This window comes from Merops nubicus, unplaced genomic scaffold (assembly GCF_000691845.1).
Source record: "Merops nubicus isolate BGI_N331 unplaced genomic scaffold, ASM69184v1 scaffold2764, whole genome shotgun sequence".
In the NCBI taxonomy this organism is placed as follows: domain Eukaryota; kingdom Metazoa; phylum Chordata; class Aves; order Coraciiformes; family Meropidae; genus Merops; species Merops nubicus.
In genome coordinates this window covers 13,532-36,742 of record NW_008606016.1, presented here as the reverse complement: position 1 = coordinate 36,742, position 23,211 = coordinate 13,532, and the positions used below count along the sequence as shown (strand labels likewise).

Genomic DNA, 23,211 nt, shown 5'->3' with positions numbered 1-23,211 from the left:
AGGAATGCAGGCTGGGTTGTCTTCTTCCATACCTATTAGAGTAGAGTTCATTCCATATTTCTCTGGTTGAGAAGACCTTCTATCTGAACCTTAAAAATTTTCCTAGACAAAATCTCCCTAGAAGAGATCCCATCTTCTGAAAAGAAGACTTCAGGCTAAAGAATTCCTCTGTTTGTTTTTCCTATGGCATCATGGAGATGGCATCCTGGATAGCATCAGGAAAACAGCTTCTAATACAGGAGGTCTATGTCTTCATAGCTTCTGCCTAAGAAATTCTTTTATCAGTATAAAGCAAAGCTGGTACTTCATTGTCAATAAGTTAATGCAGCATCTTTGCTTTGCTCTCATTCCTCCCAATATAAGAATGTGGTCAAATGTCTAAATTAACAGTTTATAAAACAATCAAACTTAGGTAGATGCACTGCTTGTGGAACTCAAGATTCCCCTAAGTTATAGATTTTGTCTTGATGTCTTCAGAAAATAAAATGCGCCCAAATCAGATATCATGAGAATTTAGCAAGAAACCAACATGTGACTCCAAAACCCAGTCAAAGCAAAATAAAGTCTCTCGAATCATAGCATATAGAATGTTTTAGGCTGGCAGGGAATTCTAGAGGTCATCTGGTCCAGCCTCTCTACACAAGCAGGGACATCTCTACCTAGGTGAGGTCACCCAAGGCACTATCAAGCCTGGCCTTGAATGACTCCAAAGTTGGGGTGTCCATTACCTCTCTGGGCAGCCCATTCCAATGATCTATTGCTCTTATACTAAATAATTTTTTTCTAATATTGAGTCTAAATTTATCCTTTCCTAGTTTAAAACCATTACTCCTTGCCCTATCATTGCAAACCCTTTTGAAACCAGGCTCCATCTTGCAACTACAGATATAATTAGCTGACAAAACAGTATCTGAGCCAGATAAAGGAGGGAGTTGTCATACATCAAAAATTCAAGTATGTGAACTGATTTGCAAACTATTTTCTAGTAACATGAGACTCAACTCAGAAAAAAAAATTCCAAAACAGATTTGTTGGAGACGGCATGAACTTCTTGAAATGAAAAGACAAAGGGGAATGTGAATATTAACTGTAATTTTTCCTATCTTTCAAGTATCACATTTCACCTTCTGAAATCATACAGAAAGATCAGTCAGAAGTACCAGCAGGACATCAAATGTATCTTTATAAGGCATCAAAGACATCAAAATGTATAATAATCTCCATATTACATTCCACACAGAACCATTATGATAAATAGGTTTTGAAAATTTTATTTCTTAAAGTTAAAGAAAAAATTGGCTGAAAATCTTTCCTTATTGTACTAATACACAGGAGTAAGCGATACCTTTTCTTATCTGGCAAATCCATCCATATAGATAATCACAGTGCCTATCATTCCAAAGCATGCTGGAATCACCACTGATCTCTGCACAAAGTTCAATTCCTTGATAATTATTGGGTTCTCCAAAGCCCCAGTTCTCATACCTCACCTATGATAGAAAAAGTTTTGTGAAGATTCTGTATACAGAAAGAAAATAATGGAGAGAGGGAAGAGACAGCATCAAACCACAGACCTACAAATTGTTCCTACAGTCAGTTTAAAAAATTAGATAAGAGGAAACCAGAATCTCCATGTGCAAACGCTGACATTGCTAATTTTTTTCAGATTGAAACTAGACTGCAGCTTTGATAACACCTGTTGTCAATCACACTTGGAGGAATATTGACATTTTTTATAGGACCTAAATTCTGTGAGATTAATATAATAACAATGGTTGGGCATGCTACATGTTGATATTAATTTAAGTAAATATCCTGTATGAGTAAAATAGCAAGACATTATTAGGACACAACAAAAATGTTGGCGTTTTTCTAAGAAAATATTTCTGTTATTCTAATTGTCCTATATAAATTCCAGTTTCAATATTCTCTACTGCAAACTCCCATCAATATATTTTGACCAACCTTGCAAGAAACACACCACATTTCCAAACCCACTTTTGTTTCTACAGTTTTGTATCTTATTCTAAAGTAAAGTGAAGCCACACTGGCATAAGACAACTGCCTTCAGATGCACGGAATGTAGGTTGTTTCAGGTAAAGATATAATTAGTAAAGAAGAGAGATACTAAAGACGGACTATTTTATTTTTTAAATCCTTGCATGTAGAAGAACGTCCTTTTATTCTACAGTGATTTAATTTTCTTATTGACTCAATACACATTTTCTTATCAAAAAACAGTATGTTTTAGTCAAAAAAAAAAATCAAGCCATGAAATTGCTATCCATAGGCTTTCCTAAAGAGAGCATGATACAGTAGAGGGTTATGATTAATCAGAAAATTGCACAAACACATACACCACACACACTTGATAAGCACAGAAAATGCAAAATAACAGCTGTGGAAGATTAAATCACTCACTGGAGATCCATCACTCCAAACAAAACCATCATCAGGATTCAAGTAATATAAGCCCATCCAGAAACGCTGGTTGTAATAGCCATTTTTCCTAAAAAAAATCCCCAAAATAATAAATGCCCCATGTGTAAGAAATTTAAACATAAACCAAAACTTAATAAGATCTTTAAAATAATTTTAATAATCTATCATTCACAACAGTTAATAAGCTACTCTAAAAGTAATCCTTAAAGCTGTTGGAAACAGTAACGATCAGGGTGGAAACTAATTAAACTGCCACTTCTAGCTGCTATCTCTATACATTAACTCCACCAAGTTGAATACTGACCAAGAAAATGTCCAGATCCAATACAAATCCTGAAAATAAGGTGGCTTAATACTTTTGTATAATAGTTCAATAGCTTCTGCTACTCTGTTTATCAGCTCTTCATTTCCCTTGTAAAGGCACTTATGATTTCCAAACATGAAGTTACTTGCACCTTAAATTAATTCTTCTCTGCAAGCAGACACAGTTTACTGACTTATCTGATTTTATTGAGTCAATCTGTGGTAGTATAGCATCTGTGAATTCTACCTCACTCTAAGTAGGTATTGGTGATTCTAGCACGATTGTAGCACTTTGCAAGGCTGCTGTGCTTCAGTCTTGCTTCTTAGTTAGATGGCGATGTACAAGCTCATTAAGCCCAGCCTATTCAGGTTGTATTGCCAGTGGTACCTTTTAAAGGGTATTTGATCTGATTCAGAGAATGAACCTGCTTTTTACAGTTCAGGGACTGATTAACCTTATTTACATTCCCTGTGTAGGAAAATATGAATCTGAGTTGCTTCTGCTTTCTGACTAGTTCATAAAAATGACAAGCAGCATATTGACCAGATTTACATCAGAACTGTTATCCTATTTGTACACTTGCTTATGTGAAAAAAAAACCTGGCATCTGTAGTGATTTTATTATAATTTTATAATATTCCTAAATCTACAGTAAATATTTTTACATCAGATGATAAATATTGCATCAACTGGGTATCTTGCCAATCTCATTTTAGCATTAGCTTCTAGGGTGATTGACAGTAGTCATACAACTCCTGCTTTTTCATCAACTTTTTTTGCTGTGTGTTTGATAAAAGTAACAAATCTAGACTGGCCTATACTGAAGTAAAAACATATACCTAAAATTAAATATTTGAGATAGATCAAAAGGCTAACTGAAGCAAATGGATGACCACCCTACAGATACTCACGCAATAGAATGCCATATCACATATTGTTCTTCTTTACCATTAATGGAGGCCAGGTCTCCTCCTACAGCTCGACAAAACTCTTGAGATTCAAGCCATGTTTTCTTCTGCTCTCCTCTTGCAAAAGGCTAAAGAGAACATTTTCCAATCAGTGATCATACAGATCACAAGATCAAGAAACATCAGCTACCCAAAAGCAATTCATTAGCCATTAACTTGTTCTGTGGGGATTACAGAAACTTTGAACAGAGGGCTTTTGAGTGATCACCTCTGGAAAACGTGGGCTTAGTGTATGTGTCTTTCAACCAAGTTAGCAAACTGCATTACTGACAGCAGTACCTGCTGCAAGACAACAACCAGGAGAAAGGCACTTTTAATCTTAAAGAACGTGAAATTCAGTTGTAAAAGAATGGGAAATACCCGAAGATCAGAAAAAAACATGAGCATTTCAATAGAAGGCAATAAGATCTCTACATAATCTGTAACCTTATGAAACACTAAGACATACATATACCAGTTTTTATATGTACCATATACCATTTTATACATGTATACCATGTACATGCAGCAAACAGAAACTACCTTCGTGCAGAAATAAGCAAGATACTTACTTTGAAACAGAAGCTAATACGACTGTTTGAGTCCCAGCCTTCTGGACACTGGGGAAGAGGAGTTGTTGTAGGGACAGGTGGAAGTGTCACTCCCTCTGCCCACACTTTGCACAGGAACTTGGCCTTTTCTTCACATTTTATTACATCCCATAATCCACCCGTAATTCCAGTCCTCATGGCAACACAGCCTGGCTTTCTTCCTGGTTGTAAACAGGAATGCACAAAAGCAACATTTAGGAGATCATAAGAATTTAAAAAACTTCATATTATCTCCTGATGGAAATTAAGTCTTTGTACAGAGTAAAAAATATTTCTAATGTTAGAGTCCAGAGGAGGGCCACAAAAATCATCAGAGAACTGGGACATTCCTCCTGTGAAGAAAGGCTGAGGGAGTGTGGTTGCTCAGCCTGGAGAAGAGAAGGCTCCAGGGAGACCTTATTGTGCTCTTTCAGTATATAATGGGGGCTTATAAGGAAGATGGAGAAAGACTTTTTACCAGGGCCTCTAGCAGCAGGACAAGGGACAAGGGTTTTAAAAGGAAAGGAAGTAGATTTAGATTGGACATAATAAAGAAATCTTTTATGTTGAGGGCAGTGAGACACTGAAACAGGTTGCACAGAGAAGTTGTAGATGCCTCATCACTGGAAATATACAAGGTCAGCTAAGAGAGGGCTTTGAGCCAGCTGATCTAGTGCAAGATGTCCCTGCCTATGGCAGGCTAGATCATCTTTAAATGTCTCTTGCAACCCAAAACATCCTAGGAATCTATTCTTCTAATTCACAAAGGGAAAAAAAACAAACAAAATGAAAAAAACAAATGCAACAACAGCCACCAAAAAAAAAAAAAAAAAGAAGAAAAGCAAGCAAAAAAAAAATACGTGGTTCATCCACATCTGGGATAAGTGTCTGACTCCAGCAACATCATAACCTGCCATCCAAAAAATTCTCCCCTAAAAGGATTTGATTAAAGGTAGTTTCTCAAATTTGTCTAATTTGATTATGATTTTCAAAAATGAACTTGCTATTTGTAGGCTTGGTGTGTGCTTCATGGTCTACATAGTCTTACTACTCCACCTGATACATTCAGTCAGCATCTAGGCACTGGAAATAAAGAGAAATAGAGGATCTCCTGAAAGGCAAATGCAATGTGACAGAATATTCAAGGCTGGCAATCATCCTCCTTCTAATGTGATCACATCAGACAGAAAAAATTAGCAATGTTTTCATAAAACAAATCTTAGTAAATAAGGAAATCACAATTAATCTAGCAAAGATATTAGCTAAAAAAGGTTTACACACATATCTTCCCTTGGTCCTCTTGTTCTTTGTTACAATCCCATTTTCTCTAGGACCAGAGTTGCTTCATGCATGCTGTGATCTGACACAGCTCAAAACATACAGTGAGCAAGTGTACTAAGAGATATGACTGAACAGGCAGGATTTGCAAACAGGTCACAATAGGCCTGCAGAGGCTACTCTTCCATAGTACAGACACAGACTTTCCCAGAGCGGATACAAAGCAGAAACATGATCTTAACTTAAAACTTCTTCCCAAGCTCACGTTGAAAACTCATTTCTGCAGTAAGCAGGAAGTTGGGAACAGCACTGCATGCTTCTGAGAGCAATCAGTCATTATACCATCAGGCAAGGGCTAAGGAATTAAGTAAAAAAGTTAAAATAATGAGCAATGTGTTTGGAGCACTGGACTCATTAAATAGTATAGAGCCATACCTACCAGGCATTTCAGAATTCCAGTGTGTAAATAAGACAGATTCACCATTAGCCCACTTGAACGTTCCCTTTTCTTCTGTATCTGAAAGTCCAATCCAAAAGTATCTTTCTGTTCTCAGCCCAACCAGGCTAGTCAGATAGGCTTGTTCATATCTGTTCAAAAGAATACAACCTTTAAATTAATGCTGTTAAATTTATTTTTTAAAGTTGTAAAAGGCTTGTTATTTTCTCAGAATTACTGCTGTGCTTTCCTGAAAGCATAGCTTGGATGGGTTTGCTTGAACAAAGCACATAACAAAACCTTACATAATAAATATTTTCTAAGCTTCAATAACAGAGTATTCTGTCTTCCCTTTGGATGTCCAGTAAAGAAACTGACATAACTAGAGTCTGACATGAAATGGGTAGGAAAGAAGAAAACTGACAGGACTTATGTGTTACAGGACTGTATTTTTTGAGAATTTCTAGTACCTTTGCATTTTAATGACTTCTTGTTTCAGGCAAATCCAAACCTGGAATGGGAATCTCAGCATTATGGAATAAATATACATAAGTAGAGGCTAGAGTAGTGTGAGCAACACTGCAAATTAGATCCAATGATCATGCAAGAAAAGTTATGTTTTGGAAAGAAATCTACATAGAGGTATAGCCTGTCATAGGTCGTCATGGTGTTTTAAAAAACAGCTCTTAAAAAATCAAAGTAAATAAAAGAAGTCTTCCCTTAACAAAGTGTAGTCTGAAGACCACGTTAACGTTAAACCATTTTTATGGCATCTGCAGTGCTACCTATATTCAGAGAGCTACCATTTGTGACAGCTAAAGCTTTCATATTAGGACATATCCGTTAAGATTACACAGAAACAAATAAGGCAGAGTGTAAAGCATTGAGACAACTGCAAGCAAAATACACTTTGTTTCTTAACCCTGGCTTTCATTTTCCCAATAGTCCACATTCAATAATGTGAACCAGTTATTCAGAAATTTAGCACACACTGAACCCTGGCTGAATTGTGATGGATTTTCAGGTACCAAGCAGTTCTATTGTTTTTTTTTTTCTTATGTCATATTTTTAAAAGTAGCTTAATTCTGAGAAGACCAGAAAGGGGAAAGTTATATCCTTTTGCTCTTTTGAACTACTTTTTGAAAGGAATTCAGAGCCATATTTCTTCATTTAATAATCACAATTGGATTATTCATCACTCCGTCAAGTAAAATTCATCCTCTAGCCACTATAATTAAGGACATGTAAAACTTTTTTTTTTTCTTGACACAACCATTTATATCAATACTGATTTCACAGCCATCTCCTATTTTTGCTTTAATCTGAATTCCTAGATTTGAATATACATGCAAAAACTGTGACCTTTTTTTACTTACAGCTAGCAGTCCTATCAAGCAAGATTTTTGTCCAGATCAGTCTTTATTTTGTTATTCAGACAACATGAGATGTTAAAATCTCATGTGATCCCCTCATGCAAGGAGACTTTTACATACCTGTCTCCAATGGTTGCTAAAAATGATTGATGCTTTCCACAGGTTTGATTTGCGTGAGAAAATGATACAAATGTATTTCCAATGAAGTAACAATAAAACCCATGTCTTTTCCAACCCTGTCAAAATAAATATTGAGTGATTGAATATGCTGCAGGTTTTCTAAATTTCTTCTAAAAAAAAAAAAAAAAAGAGAGAAAAGGGGGAAAGGGGAAAAAGGGAAAAAGAAGAAGAAGAAAATAAAAAAAAAAAAGACAAAAAAAAGAGAAGAAACAACAAACCAACACTTATTTATTCTACTGTCAGCTAAACATTAAATAAAGGGACTGAAGTGAAAAGTCAGACTAGAAACAGGCAGGACCAAAGCCTTTTAAAACTTTGTTTTGTAAAATATTTTTACACATATAATGAAATTTAATCAGTGCATTTCACTTCTAAAGGCCAGAAAGACTTTACTGTGCACCATTAGTGCTCAGTGTAGGATTATAACTAGCACATAGGCATAGTGCAATCATTAGAATGGTCTTGAGAAGCAAATTTCAGCTTGGCTTTTGAGAAAGGGAATGATGCCTCACACAACTTTGTTTCTCATTAATTGATGTTAGCACTCATTTCTAATGTTTTGTCGTTTAAATGTCATTAGCTCAGGGATATGCTCACAGGGGAAGAGTTTGTTGTGACCAGCCCCAATTCATACAGATTTTGTCTGTTACTTTTCACTTTCTCACCCATGAGAGGCATTTTCTACAGGCATGAACCTAGTTCTCTAGGCAAGGATAACATCCATAAGTATTAGGACACTTTTATGTTCTCCAACAGTTGAATATTTGCAAGTTTCCCAGGCACTCTTGTACAAATACCAGGAATAAACATCAACAACTTCCTCTGCAGCTATGTAAAGCAGACTTGGGAGAAAAGACAGTTTCTCCATGGAAGACAAAAATCCAGTAAGATTCCCAACAACATAATGAAATACAGTAGGCTCTTCAGAATTACTGAGTATTATGTTACCAGAAGGCAAGCTTTACCAAATAAACAATGGATCCACTGGCAGTTCAGAAGGAGCACAATGGATTAATTTCACTCAGGCACTTGTAACAAATATTTCAAAGCAGAGAGCACTGGCAGAGACCTCAGCAAAGCCCTGAGAACAGTTTGTAGACAAGCACACCCTTTCTACTGTGAATTACTTGAAGAAAACTGTAGGCAGTGCTGAAGAGCAACTGCTGGTACAGGCAAGTTCCTTAGAAAGGTTTGAATCAAGGAAAAATGGCCTGCTGCAGGGACTATAGGTTTGATTTTTAGTTAAGTTCTGGGAAAAGAAAGGGAGCATCAAGAAGTAAATGACAGAGCCTAGATTTATTCCTATGTATCACCTATCCCATCTGCCATAGAAACGAGAAGTCCAACTGTTCTGAAGATGACAACACAGAACTCATTTTTCCTGTTTTATTTGTCACCTAGTTGGCATTTTCTTCTCTTAATCATTCCTAGTAGTCTGTGCAGATCAAATAGCTTTTTCTTTACTTACTCTCTGGCAGCCCATGTCAATAGTTTCCTCTTCTGTAGGAGCTTCTGACATGGGTTTCCTTTTACATATGTAGCCAATTCTCTTTTCACAAGAATGGTCTGCCCAAAGTCCATCCTGAACATATGAACAGAACATCAGTCAACATTTAGTCTTCAGAGGTGTTTTATGCTCTTAGGCATTTAATTATTTGTTTGCTAGCTTTAAAAGAAGCATAACCTGCATTTAAGTTCAGTACTTAACTCCAACCTCATTCCAACCACACTTCTAATGAGGCTGATTCACCATTGACTTACACCTTCTTTTATTATTTACCTTTCTGAGGAGTGAATCCTTGGAGGTGACAGCAATACATGACCTTTACAAAGACTATTGATATAATTAACATGCAGGAGGAAAGGAAGATGTCATCTCTCCCTGCAGAAATCCAGCTGACACAGAAAAAAGGACTACATTCTTTAGTATATGTATACTAATAATTTATTATATTAATAATTTATTTGCAACTTTGATGATGCAAAAACTCCCTTTCAAGGTTAGAACTGACATTGTTACTCTGCATACTACAGGTTCTCAGAATAAGCAATGATATCCTGTGGGACCTGTACTGAAAATAAGGAATTTCACACCATGTTCGTGCTACATTTTACGTATCTTTTGGTTTAACAGATGAACTATGGTACTGGGAGAAGAAGACAACCCTCTGCAGAAAGCACTCTCTCACCTGTGGCTTAGAGACTCCACTTTTGTAGAAGTAAAATCCTAACAGTTAGTGCCAATCTTTTTTTTTTTGTCTTTCTTTTTTTTCCCCCTCCAGAAATATAAAATAATTATTATGGTAATATACAGCCCCTTTTGCCACAAAATAAAAAGTCCTCAAGAGCCTGGACAAACCCTGCTTCCAGGAAAAGCTCTCCCAAAGCTCCAAACTACTTCCTACAACAGTGAAGAACTCTAGGATGTTGAGCTCATGCTTGTATCTTCTCTGTCCTATGCTGACCACAAGGCAAGCCTATTGGTGGCTGTGTCATCTTCTACTATTTCTTTCTCAGTTTCACTTGGCTGGTAGGCATTTCAAATAATCACCCAAAACTCTGACCTTCTCAGCCTGGAAGAAATCAACACAACTTTCACAACCTTAGACTTCTTCAACACTGGAAAACTTAGCCTGATGCTTTGGCCTTCTAGGACCCAAAGGAGATCCTTTGTCGTTTCCATAACTGTGTCTCCACTGGGAAATTCATGCAGTAATTTCTAGGGACTTCTTACCATGTCTTATGAGTTGCCTTTTGCAAATATCTCTCTGTTCTCCTACTTCCTCTGTAACTAAACCAAAACCCTTCCTTCAAAAAGGTGGTGGTGTCATTGAAAGGGGCAACTTTTGTTCCATAAAAATAAATTATTCAAATTACTTCAGCCAAGGACTGAACAACACAAAATAATCAGCAATGGAACCATAAATGTACTTAGGTAGACAAACTTCAACAAAAAACAGGGAAAGTCAACTTACAATTATAGTTTGGTCAGTTGATGACTGATCACAAGGGATACTGGGCTAGTGCAACTTACATGGAATCTGAAGTTACTTTTCACACTAAGAGCAACTAGTTAACAGATACATATTTTGAAAGAGTTCAGAGGAGGCTACAATAAAATAAAATTTAAAAAAAGTCCATACAAAGCCACATAAATGAAAAAGCTGTATGTAGCTAAAATGTGTTATGTTATTTTAATCTATAACTATCATAATAGAAATAAGTGACTTTTGAACACAAGGGAAAACCTGATCTGATGGCAAGCATCAAGCCCTTAAAATTTAGCCTTGAAAGAAACACGTACCAGTCTCACTTACTCCTTGTTATAGAAAGCAAAAGAGTCTTCCCATCAAAAAGAGTCATAGAAAAACTAAAGCATAGCATCTGTCTACAGCTATCCTTTCAAAAATGTTCAACTGGACAAATGGCAGCTTCTTTGCACCATAGCAAATTTGTATCACATTAATTTGCATCACTGTCCATATGGTACAGAGTTCAACCAAAATTAAAAGTAAAAGCAATGTAATGAAGGAGGAGTTAAAATGAAACCTCATTGACAACCACCAAATTCAATGAAAACCATTCAAAAATCATAACACAACGAAGAAGCATGTTACAAACAGAAGTCCTTCTTGATGACACTGTTGCATGCTTTACTGTTATAATTGATTTCTAACTTTCTATTAGTAGCCTGAGGGCACCCATAGATGTAAATGACCTCTACCATCTTCACATGGGGCCTTCACCACCCACCAGTCTGCACACAGGACCTAGGGTTCCACTTAAACTCGGACCTGGGCCTTCAATCCCTGTCCATACTGTAACAGAAGTACTTGTCTCCAGCTCCAGCAATGTTGTACCTGGCTATGGGCCTTGTTGACCAGACCCTGACCTTTGGACTGTCTTTCTGGCCTGATCTTGGACTTTGTCACTATGTCCCACTTCACAGTGGTTCTTTCAAGGCTTGGCATTCTTGGCATTTATAGTCTGAATTCACTCCAGACTGTAGTGTTCCTGCCCTGCACCAGAAGATTCTGCCAGGGTTAGTTGCAATCTCTCCCTGCCTTGCCTTTCTCCTAAACCCTTACAGAATTAACCAGACATGTCTTTCCTCCAATCTTGTGACACAAACTGAGGCAGCTGTCTCTTTCCTAGAGAAAAGCAACAGGTGCAAGAATTCAAACTATCACAAGAAGTGATTTGCTTAGGTTTGCAGAAAATTAGGATCTAGTGGATCTCAGCTTTTGCACACAAAATAGAGATTTTTTTAACCTGAATCCAAGTTCCCCAAGATTCTGTAACACTTGGCTTCATATACAGAGCAGATACAAGCAAAACATCTAATCCACTTAGACTCAAGTTTAATAATTTTGCCTAAAAATATCATTAAAAATTGCTAGTGCGTTTTTTCAAGGTACATGTATAAACAATATTCTGATAAAGCAAAAAAAGTCCAAACATATCCAAAACATCTTTGTAGTTTCCTGAAGTAATGCACTTACGTGTTCATTTATTTCACAGGGCAATTAAGTTTCTTCAAAAAAACCTGCATGCATAAACTGAAATCCAGAAATCCATATCTTGAGGGGGTAATTGACTTCAAGGAAAGTCATCACTTGACTGCTTCTCAGTGAAGACAACAAAAACAACTTTCTGGCAACCTTGAACAGGGATCCTTCCTCAAAAAAGTAATACCCGTAAGATACTCGAAAATTGGCCAGTTCAAACAGTAACATCCACTACGTTTGTGCTCTTGCATAGAAAAAAGGCATAATCATTACTGAAATGGTAAGATAGTTAAGTCAATATGTACATGACTTTACCTTTCCCTTCATAACAACACAGTCCTCTTGCCTGTTGTTTGCATGGGTGGGTTCTCCACGAAGCCACTTGGTGTAGGTGACAGGTGTTCCATCACTCCATTCAAAATACATCTGAACCTTGAGGTCATTCAACCCAATCCACAGCTCATCAGCTGGCTCTAGAACATACAATTAACAAGACTGATAACAGTACTTTTCTATGATGTGAAATTTTACCTTCATAGAACAGAAAATTATTTACTCTCAGGAAGATTAAAAGGCAGCCACAGGAACTTAAGGCTCCTGTTTCATAAAGAGGGCAGCCTGTTCCTCATATGCCCACTCCAGTCATCAGAAAAGGCCACTCACTGTAGTGGAAATACAACAAGAGCATTTAACTTTGTATAAACCAGTCAAAATACTCTATTCATTGAATTATGTTGCAATATAACTAGGTTAGTTCTTTTTTTCCAGCTCGAAACTCTTGTAACAAGGTATGAATAAACACAAATAAAACACTACCTCCCCTTTTCCTCCTACCTTTAATGTAAGGAGGCAAGAAGTGCCCTCCTTCCTAATGCTTAGACTTACAGTGTTGTCTTTGAGAGATGACAACCAGAGCATTTTCAAGTTTTCCCATTACATTGTTCCTATATCCTATTTCATTTCAGAGCAAAATGAAATTCATGTAGTTCTTGGACTCTTTTCAGCTTACAGTTAATGTAGTTAACAGTTTTGGTCTGGAAGGAAAGTGCAGGACTGATCAAGGATGTTACTTTACAGCAGCTGTTTCTTAGAGGTTTATTCTTCTGTGCTTAAAATCCTCCATCCTAAGACATTGCTATTTATGATGTTCATACCTAGTTTTGTTCTGAACAAACTATTTGAATAAAGAGGATTGAAGATTTTGGCATTTATAATCAGTGTGAACTCCAGTTCAGCTGGGTGACTAAACACCCAAGTGTTTTTTTTTCCAGCCACTTGTAAATAAGCTGTTTCCCACTCTCTAACATGCACTGGGCTACGCTTGTGCCATGTCACATGCTGGACTTCCGTGTAAACATCCAAAATGCACTTCTTTATTCTTCTTCTTCTTCATGTTCCTCTCTAAAGTTCTCTTTTGTGTGTGATGACAACAAAAGCTCAGCTACTATGACAATGTTCATCTCATTTTATTCCTTCTTCCTTTGTTTTATCACAGGACTGCGAATTGTTTGGCACAAAGGCTTTTGTTCTTTCTGTACAGTGCTTATTGCAGCAGAGTTCTGATGCAGGCAAGATTTTCTAGGCACTGCAATATATGGTGTTCTAATCTCAGTGACGAGCAAGGGTAAGCTGATACTGTCAGAAACTGTGTTATTAGGCTTCTTTAGTTGTTCCAGTTTTACTCCTCTGAGAAGAATGCTTTCATAATAGTCTGCTGCAGTGAGTGTGCCTTATGTGAGAAGTCTGGTTTCCTTCAGGACTATTTGCCTTTCAGAAACATTCACTTTTACAAAAACAGTGCAGTGCAGCCGGTTTGGTAAAGTTCTTTGGAGAAGGCATTAAACTATGAAATAAAATACTTTCAAGAAGTAAAGTAAAAATACAAGTAATTTCCTTTAGAGCCTAACTTCTTTCAAACGTACTAATGACTCATCAAGAAGTTGCACCTTTCCTAATCTCCTTTGAAAGAGCAGAAGTTTCATGTTGCTCATGAAAGAACAACAAACTGTTCTTTCAGGAACATGAAGACCAGCACAAGTTGCCATGGAGTCAGCTACCATACCAAACTAAAGCATATCAGCTGTTCTATGCCTGCTACTCCAAGACTGCTCTTATGCTGGAGTTCAAAGCAGCTTACTGCACTTCCAGGGAAGGATAAACTAACTCACACTTACCTGGCACTAAAAGCGGATCAGTTACTGCCAAGAAGCATACCTAGGTGTGAACAAGATCCTCCCATTAAAATGCAGCAACTGATCCTACAGGCAAAATCAGGTTCCTGTAAAGCAACAGCAACTACAAAACTGCCTCAACATCACCATAGTTGCATCTCCCCTAGCGATGCATCTGTAGCCTAACTTGCCTTGCAACAACTGGACTGTGTGCTCAGGAGCTGAGCACTTAAGTGTCATATTTCATTCAGAGCACATCTGAAATCACATACTGGGACATACAGGTTCCTCTTTCAGAAGAAACGTGAGCAGTGTGACTTGAAAAATAAGGACATGGCAGTTCTGCTAACAGGATCCAGGTTTCCAAAACTGTATTTGACCAACAGACTTTGCTTCCCCTCATCCACCTTATCAGACCAACAGTAAAAATCCTTTCAGCTTCTGAAAAGCCTTAAAATTGTTTTATTCTGTATAAAAAGAGGTAGAAGCAGACACTAAGAATCAGGAGTTTGGTGTTGATGCAACTTCCAACATTGACCATAGCTTTTCTGTGACAGAACAATTTATTTGGGTTTTGTGCTCTTATTGTAGGTTTTTTCTATCAAAAAAATCAAAGATTTTTTAAATTTAAAATTCAACCCTTTCTACACTGTGTGATCAGGACAATATTTTTTTTTTTAAACCAGTCTTCTCCTTTCATTAATAAGGCATGCAAAACTCTTTATATTCTTAGTACAAAAATATAAATATAAATATGTTACTGTAAAAAAATACTCACGGTACCCAAGCTGAGAAATAACAAAGCTGTGCTCTTCAACATTATGAATGCTTGCCAGATCCCCATCCTCCTTCCTGCAAGATGTTAAGGCATCTTTCCATATTTTGGGGTCCCTGTGAATTATGTAACAGTGACCAGCATATGACATCCATTGATCAGGACATCTAACAGGCACATTAGTCTCTGAAAAGAAAAATTACCATGGAGAGTTTTAGAATTCTGTTTTTAACTGAATACCGAAAATCACATAAGGAAAGGTTTAACAAAAAAAGAATTATATATTTTCTTCATGAAGAACAGCAGAGCTGAAAAACACATACAGGGATAATAATCTACATGCATGATTAAAGGTTTAAACTTCCAGGTTTTTCTTCAATAACTATGTGGTTGCAAAGAAGTTCTTGCGTCTTTTATGACAAGTCAGAATTAAAAATTACCATAAAACAGTTTTGACTTTTATATGCATCCATACAAACTAAAAGATAAGGGTCGCAGAGCTGTACTTTGTCATTTTCCTACACTTGCGTCAGCATTTATTTTCTTCCTCCATACTGTGTAGCTAGCTATGCGTTAAGAACCTGGGCTTCCAAAACATTATTATGGGGGTAATTTTTTTCCCCAAATGTTAGGCATTTTATGGATTAGCCCTATTTGCTAGAAAAGCGAGGCAAAAAAAACCCTGGTTCTACAGGATCACAAGAGAATCCAAATAAAAATTCTCCTTTTAGGAATCCCTTTTAAAAGCTTCATTAAGAAAATAATATTGTCAAAGTAAATTATTTATGCTTAAAACTTCCTTTAAAGAGTTCAACGGAACAGCACCAGAGCACTGTCAACAATCACATTGCTGTTCAGCAAACAATTGAGCATCAGGAGGAGCACCACCCCAACATATAATAAACAGAGTATCGCTGCTGTAGAAACAAAATCTGATTCTTGCAGAACTTTATTTATAATCAGCAAACACCAACATATAAGGAGAACAAGGCCAGTAGGTTTGCAGAAATTCTCTTGGGGAAGGGGAAGGAATGTGTGTATAACAATGGAGTATATTCCACAGAAATATTTAAGTAGGCATGCAAAGTCATGACCAGTCACGCCCAGGTTGCAACTGCATATCCAATTTCAACTGGAATATGCTGATGATTATTAGATACTTAGTGTCACAGCACTGAGTTTATAGCACAGCTACAAAAAAGCATCTCCTGTTTGCAGACCTGCCTCAAAAAAGCGCTAGCGTGTTCTCATGAAGTTTAAGTAAAACTGAACTTGGTCACTCCCAGACAAGGGGCTCAGAGCTTAGTCAGAGCCCTGTTGACGCAGTCGCAGGAGAGGAAGAACTGGAAGAAAGAGTTGGGGAACCCCAGAAAAACAAGCTCTATGTACATGGTTATTTTGGAAGAAAGGAGTGAGAACAGACGTGGCAAATGCTGTTATAGAGGTAAGTTTGATGGTTCAGACAGCTGCCCAATTTGTCCTATTTCTGGTCTCAGCTTTGAGCATATGCATTTTACAGTGCTTTGCTGTAACACTCGGAGAATTGCTTTGAAAAACAATCTATGTATATATGCCCCTCCAACACACTTCGTGCATCAGCCTGCAAATGGTAAACACTGAATAAAACATGCATCAGCAACTCAGACTTGGCCACAAAGACAGTCACAACGGTGTTTATTCCCCAGGGAGTTTGTGAGAGTCTCTCTTTCTGACCAAAGGAGACTGTGAGACTGTTGCTGCAAACACTGAAGCAGCTATAGCAAGGTGGAAGAACCTTTTGCTTGTAAATCCAGTAACATCAGGGAATTTGTTGCAGGCCACAAAACAAGAAAAGCAGTTGACGGTCTGGTTTCTTTGATGCAAGTCTTATTGAATGACATAGTTAGAGACTTCTCAGTAAGAGAAAGGCCTCAGTTCTTCATTTCCAGCACTCAGAAAAAATGAACTCCATGCTTCCCTGTTGTCCTTTTAAAGAAAGTACATGAGAACCAACGGAAATTACAACAAATATAAGCTGCAACAGAAGAATTCACCTTAATGTGTAAAACATTACCCCAAATGTCAAGCTGATTAATTTACTGTGGAATAGATCAAGATGGAGAAATTTGGTTTGTAAACTTACAATGGTTATTCCTCAAATAGAGAGCAAATACTTTTGTAAATTATAAGCTGGGCTTGCTGAAGTCTGTACATCTCTCAGTGACTGACTTAGGTGTCTAAAAAGGTGAAAGCACTCACAGAAGTTGGTGTTGTGATTGAAATCTCACTCTCTCACACCCATCCTCTGTGGTCTGAGAAGGGAGAGCTCACACAGCAGTAACAAGAGTGACACTAAGAGCATTTATTTCACCTAACTGAATGTTTTACAAAACTTTTGGAAATAATATTTTAAGATCACTACACCTTGTTGAATTGGAATGAAATATATTTTGGCAGTCACTTGGTGTTGGTAGACAGCCAGACAGCCTGCCTTTCCCTAGAAAACTAAGTTAAAAAATAAGCAAGTTTTGCAGGTGAAATTAACAGGTTCCTATCAATCCACTTTGCTGTGGATTTACAGGGAAAATGCTTTGAAGTCCTAAGATTCTACATGACTTAGATGTATACAGTGATGTGGCCCCCTGCCGGAATAAACACTTTTGCTGAAAAAAACAAAACAAAACAAAACAACAACAAAAAAATGTACAGCTGTTAGCTTCATGAAAGTCCTCATCTGCAACAAAAAATAAATATTCTGTAAAATTTTTTCTGTACTTTTTTTCTGGACATAAGCACGGTTAAATTCTGTTGTAAAGTGTTCACCTGTCCCACAGTCCTGATATACTGTTTGGTTAGACTCAGTTGTAACTTCTAGGATTAAAATTTCAAAGGCTTGCCTCTGTGTTTAATATCAAGTGCACAACTAAGTTCATTTATGAATTTGTGATTAATTTCTTTTTTGACTCAGGAGTCCTAGTCAGGAAAATATCATCTGCCATGGGTTTTCCTTTACATCATTAGAAGCTGAGGGCACCTAACACCTTGCATGAACGCATGCTTATTGCTTTTATGACTTCCCTTGATGGGACATGTTGGAAAACATTTTACAAAGTGAATCACTGCCAATCTCTGGTTAATTTGTCACTGTGTTTACTCAGCGATTTCTGTATAATTGAAAACATTTATCTCATTTCTCTTTGTACTGCAAATTACTGGTAAATAGGGACCAGGACCAGGGGCAGAATCAAAAGCTTGTTGCTTAAGAAAGAAATATCCATTAGAGCTCTCAAAACTGAATTTAAATCGAGATAAGATAGCCTGTATTGAATTTATGCAATAGTGTATTTATAGGATTCAGTGTTTAAGAACTAACGTTCTCAAATCTGGGAATCTGAACAGTAGCCAACTGAACAATCTAAGACAACCTACACAAATTAAACTGTCTGGCTACCAGCAGTATATATATGCTAACACTAACAAAACTTTACATCTTAATTCACAAAATAATTAAAATATGCACTGAAGTCCTCAGCTAAGGCAACAAATATCCTTTATGTCAAAACTGATGTATTAATTTAATTATTAAATATTTATTTCAATATTCAGTTAATGAGACACTAGTTAATTCTTGTGGTTTTCTTCTTTTACAAATAAAAGAAAACAAATCAGGCAGAAGTCTCTGTCCTAAGTGATTTTGACTGGGCTGGTTATGTATTGACAAAACAGGAAAAAATATTATAAAACATGGGGTTTAAGCCAAGTATAAACCGCTGAGTTTTCCAAACATCTGGTTTGCCAATAATGCATATGAACAAGCGAACTGGAAATCTAGTAATGGTTTAGCTTTCTGCTTCTAAAACCTATACAAAATAAACATCCGTGGATATAAGAGAGACCTGTATGTCCTCAAAAGAGAAAAAAACCAACATAGAAAGAACAGAAAGAAGGAGTAATGAAACAAAGGAATAAGTTGCAAGCTTTTTATAGTACACAGGGTCATAACAAGAAAACAGGCCCAAATAAAGCTGTGGAAACCTATCCCTGTTTTATCTCTCCTATATACATTAAGCAAGTACCAGAAGTAAATTTATTCTGAAAAGTGTCTGTATATATATATAATTTAAATAATTTCAGAAATAAGTGAAATTTTTTTTATATATACATATAAATTTCCGTCTCTCTCTAAAAGTATATTTATAAAATAGACAAAAATTATCTAACTCACTCAAAAGAATTTTTTAAAATTCCTCTAGTCCAGTACCAACTTACACTGGCAAACTACTCTATTTCATAAGTAGCAAAAATGACAGCAAGAAGTAATAGATTCACTTCACTGAATACACAGGGCTTTAGATAATTACATCTTTTTTTAAACATTAAATTATTTCTCTTTTTATCTTGCTAACAGAATCTGACAGTTCTGCTTGGAAAAGAGAACTCCACTATTTCTGCAATTTAGAACTTGAAGCTACTGAAGAAAAAGTACTACACAGGAAGTAGGGAGGTCAGAAGAAAAAGGAAGTACACACTGTTCACTTTTACAGGGAATCTTGGTCAAGCCACAGCCTGCAGAGACCTTTGCTTGGTCTTACCATGTGCAATAGCAAATAGCTACTAGAATTACAGAGCAAAAAAATGGTCATGAATAATTTGTTGAGGGTTTATTACCAAACCTACCTGTAGGAATAATGAAAGATTCTAAAGTGGCATTGCCTCGTTTACAAATATAGCCAAGTTTCTGGTTGCATTCCCTATTCTCCCACTTAGCACCTTTGCCAGGATTCAGTGCTGCACAGATCTTTCCAGGTTCTGGAGAAGGATGTCCTTAAAAACAAAAACAAAAACAAAAAACCTCTCACCTACAAAGTATAAGCACATCATGATCACCCTCCCAATTACTATCATGTTCTAATCTGTTCCATGCTTTGATTATAAGACACATTAACACAAAGACAGTTGTGATTGTCCACAATCCTTTAGACTGAATGAAGCAGTTCATTGCCTAAAAAGCCATTTTTTCACAGCAACCACAAGTTGGGGTATTTACTCAGTTCACATTTTAACAGCCTCTTCATAGATTCAGATTCTTGATGGAAGGTATTACAATGCACCTATTTGCTTTGTTTGGGTTTCTTCCCAAAACTAAACTCCAGAGCACAATTTTTACATGCAAAAAAACTGTTCAGTAAGCTAGTCAAATTCTGTATAACAGTAAAGACAGAAAAATAATAACTATTCTGCTAATGTGAATGTCTTCTCTACTTGTCTAAACAATATGAAAATAGCAGGATATTTAGATACTTTCAGCTGAAGATTAGCATTAACACTAAACAGAAACACATAGAAGAAAAGTAGAACCTGTAGAACTAAACAAATTTCACCCAGCAAAAAGCTGGATGAACTTTTCAAGGTCTGGTCTAATATGATTAAACTTAACATGAACTTTTTTCCATATCTAAACGCATGCCACTATGCTACATAGCAAGCGTCAATGTTGCTCAGAAATTAACACAGCAAAACTATTTTTTTTTAGTGTGCAAGATTGTTCACTGAGAATTGTCTTACATCACTGTGATTTCATTACTTTAGATTACAGTTAGCTTTACATTTCCATTCATGTTATATCTTTTTCTTACAGGAGAAAAAGTTATGTTCATTAAAAAATACAAATTTAAATTGCTTTAATGCACAAAAAATAAAGTTCAGCTGTTGACAGTGAGCTCTCCCAAATGCCTAGCCAGCATAATTTTCATTTAAGTGTTGATAAATTAGTTCCTATGTTTTTCTGTTATTTACTTAGAGTTAGTGAGCTGGAAGAACACGAAGCTTCCACAAATTCTTTAAAAATATACATTGGCAGAACAGCCAGCACTTGAACATCCAGAGTAATAGGGATGAGATAGAAGTAGGCTTGCCAAAGTAAAATCATGAAGGAGATGATAGCATAAATAAAAATATCTTATGTGAATTTAAGAGTATTATCTTTGAATGAAATTAAGGAACATAAGGAGTTAATGATAAATGAAGCCCATTTTGGTTACACCAAACCCCATCCAATTCTTTACCTGACAACTGAGAGTTGTCTGCAGCTTCTACAACTTTGAACAGCTTCCCCTTATTGCTTTGGTTCCACCTCACAATCAGTTTTCCCACTTCATTACATGCAGATCCTCCTCAGAGCACTTGCATGAGAGACCTATAAATACCTTCACAGCAACTCGCAGTTCAGCCCATCTGTTTGCCTTGTGTGCTCACCCCCTTGGGCATATTACTGTCATTGGGAGGCTAATCCCAAAAGAAAATGAAAATCTAATCTCTAAGGAAATAATCAAAACTAATTGGAAAAGAATTTAAAAAAAAAAAAAAGCAACAAACAAACCATTCACTGACCAGTCTAATCTCACAAGTAAAGACACCTAGAGCATCAGCTTTACTCCCCTTTACTCAGCAGTGGTGAGGCCATAGCTTGAGTACTGTTTTGGGTGACACTGCATAAGAGACATTGAGGTGTTGGATCAGGTCCAGAAAAGAGCAACAAATCTGGTGGAGGGTCTGGGGAACATGTCTTATGAGGAGCAGCCGAGGGAACTGTGATTGTTTAGCCTGGAGAAGAGGAGGCTGAGGGGTGACCTGCAGTTATTTTAAAAGAATACCTGAAAGGTGATTGTAAGGAGGCAGGTGTGGGCTTCTTCTTACAAGCCACGACTGACAGGACAAGAGGAAATGGTATTAAGTTACACCAGGGGAGGTTTAGGTTTGACATTATGAAAAACTTCAACACTAAAAGGGTTATCAAGGACAGGAGTGGTTGAATCACCATCCCTGAATGTATATACAAGCCATCTAGATAGGATGCTCAGGGATACAGTATAGAACTGGCCTGGTAGAGATAAACAATGATTGGACTCAATGATCTTAAAGGTCCTTTCCAACCATAGTGATTCTATGATTCTGTGAAGCGTTCATCTCTTCTCCCAAGTAACTAGTGACAGGATGAGAGGAAATGGGCTTAAGTTATACCAAGGGAGGTATTAGGAAGAATTTCTTTACTGAAAGAGTGGTGAAGCATTGGAACAGGCTGCCGAGGGAGGTGGTGGAGTCACCATCTCTGTACGTGTTCAAAAAGCGTGTGGATGTGGCACTTCAGGACATGGTTTAGTGGTCATGGTAGTGTTGGGCTGATGGTTGGACTTGATCTTGGATGTCTTTTCCAACCTTAATAATTCTATGATTCTATATTCATATAGAAATAAAGTAAATTAAGAAAACATACAAATGAAGTGTAAGCAGATGGCTTTTAGAACTTTTCTCTGGATTTCAAGGCTACCATTTCTATCGTGAATAATAAATTAAATCCAGTGTGTACTCCTAGCATAAGGAACATTACTCACAGTGTTCATAGCCACAGTCAGTCAGAAGCTTTCAATGTCAAAACAAGCTCAATAATTGCAGAACAGAGTACTAGAAAAGAAATGTTACAAAATGACCAAATTTTTACCTTTTAAACTGAGTAGCAACATATTTCACCTTACCTGGAGCCCAGTTTAAGTATCGAAATGGAGCACCACCAACCCATTGCCATCCGCTGTTGAAATTCAAACTGTTAAGACCAAGCCAGAGAGCAGAACTCAGTCTGCCAGTCAAACCTAGGTGACAGAGACAAAGAGAGATACTGTACATGCAAGGGAAAAGTAAAAGCTTTCTCAAAGCTTGAGAGCTGGATTCTAGCTAAATAATCAGTTTCTCCTTTTTCCCCAATACAAGTTTAACATCTTTTAACCTTTTAGTTAAGGTGACTATGCTAAATGCACAAAACATGTCATCTTACACGTTTTCACATTTTAAGGTGTGAAGAATTTACAAATATTTTTTTCCTAGAATTATGAAAGATTAAATTGATAAAGTTGCATAAAAGATCACAAAACCAAGAATCAGTTTTCTGAAATTAAACCCAAATACTTTCCTATTGTGTATTTTCTCTTCCAAGAAAATCAACAAGTGAGTTTCAAATTTACAAAATGTTGTAAATTAAAAAAAAAGTTAGCATTTTATCAAACTACATTAAAATGTGATCATTCCAAATATCACCACTGTAACAGCACATCTTTTACATTTTTCAGACTTCTCTGATTTCATTTCTTCAGCCAATGACAAGTCAGGCTTCCAAAACCAGTCAGAACTTATTGCTCTAGTTCTGAAAAGCACCTTGAAATCCTATGTTTACATAT

At 36.7% G+C, this 23,211-nt stretch overlaps 1 protein-coding gene across 1 annotated transcript in view; it reads right to left on the bottom strand.

Moving 5' to 3' along the window:
• LOC103772169 (macrophage mannose receptor 1-like) overlaps positions 1-23,211 on the bottom strand; it is a gene marked incomplete at its 3' end in the record, with an annotated part of 37,976 nt that overhangs the window by 5,412 nt on the left and 9,353 nt on the right. The window contains exons 5-15 of the mRNA XM_008939486.1: positions 22,516-22,629; positions 19,661-19,807; positions 15,008-15,190; positions 12,374-12,531; positions 9,019-9,132; positions 7,491-7,606; positions 6,001-6,149; positions 4,266-4,465; positions 3,658-3,782; positions 2,422-2,509; positions 1,346-1,490 (exon numbers count right to left, since the gene is read on the bottom strand). Coding sequence (XP_008937734.1) covers positions 1,346-1,490; positions 2,422-2,509; positions 3,658-3,782; positions 4,266-4,465; positions 6,001-6,149; positions 7,491-7,606; positions 9,019-9,132; positions 12,374-12,531; positions 15,008-15,190; positions 19,661-19,807; positions 22,516-22,629 — 1,539 coding nt within the window. The remainder of the gene's footprint in view (positions 1-1,345; positions 1,491-2,421; positions 2,510-3,657; positions 3,783-4,265; positions 4,466-6,000; positions 6,150-7,490; positions 7,607-9,018; positions 9,133-12,373; positions 12,532-15,007; positions 15,191-19,660; positions 19,808-22,515; positions 22,630-23,211) is intronic.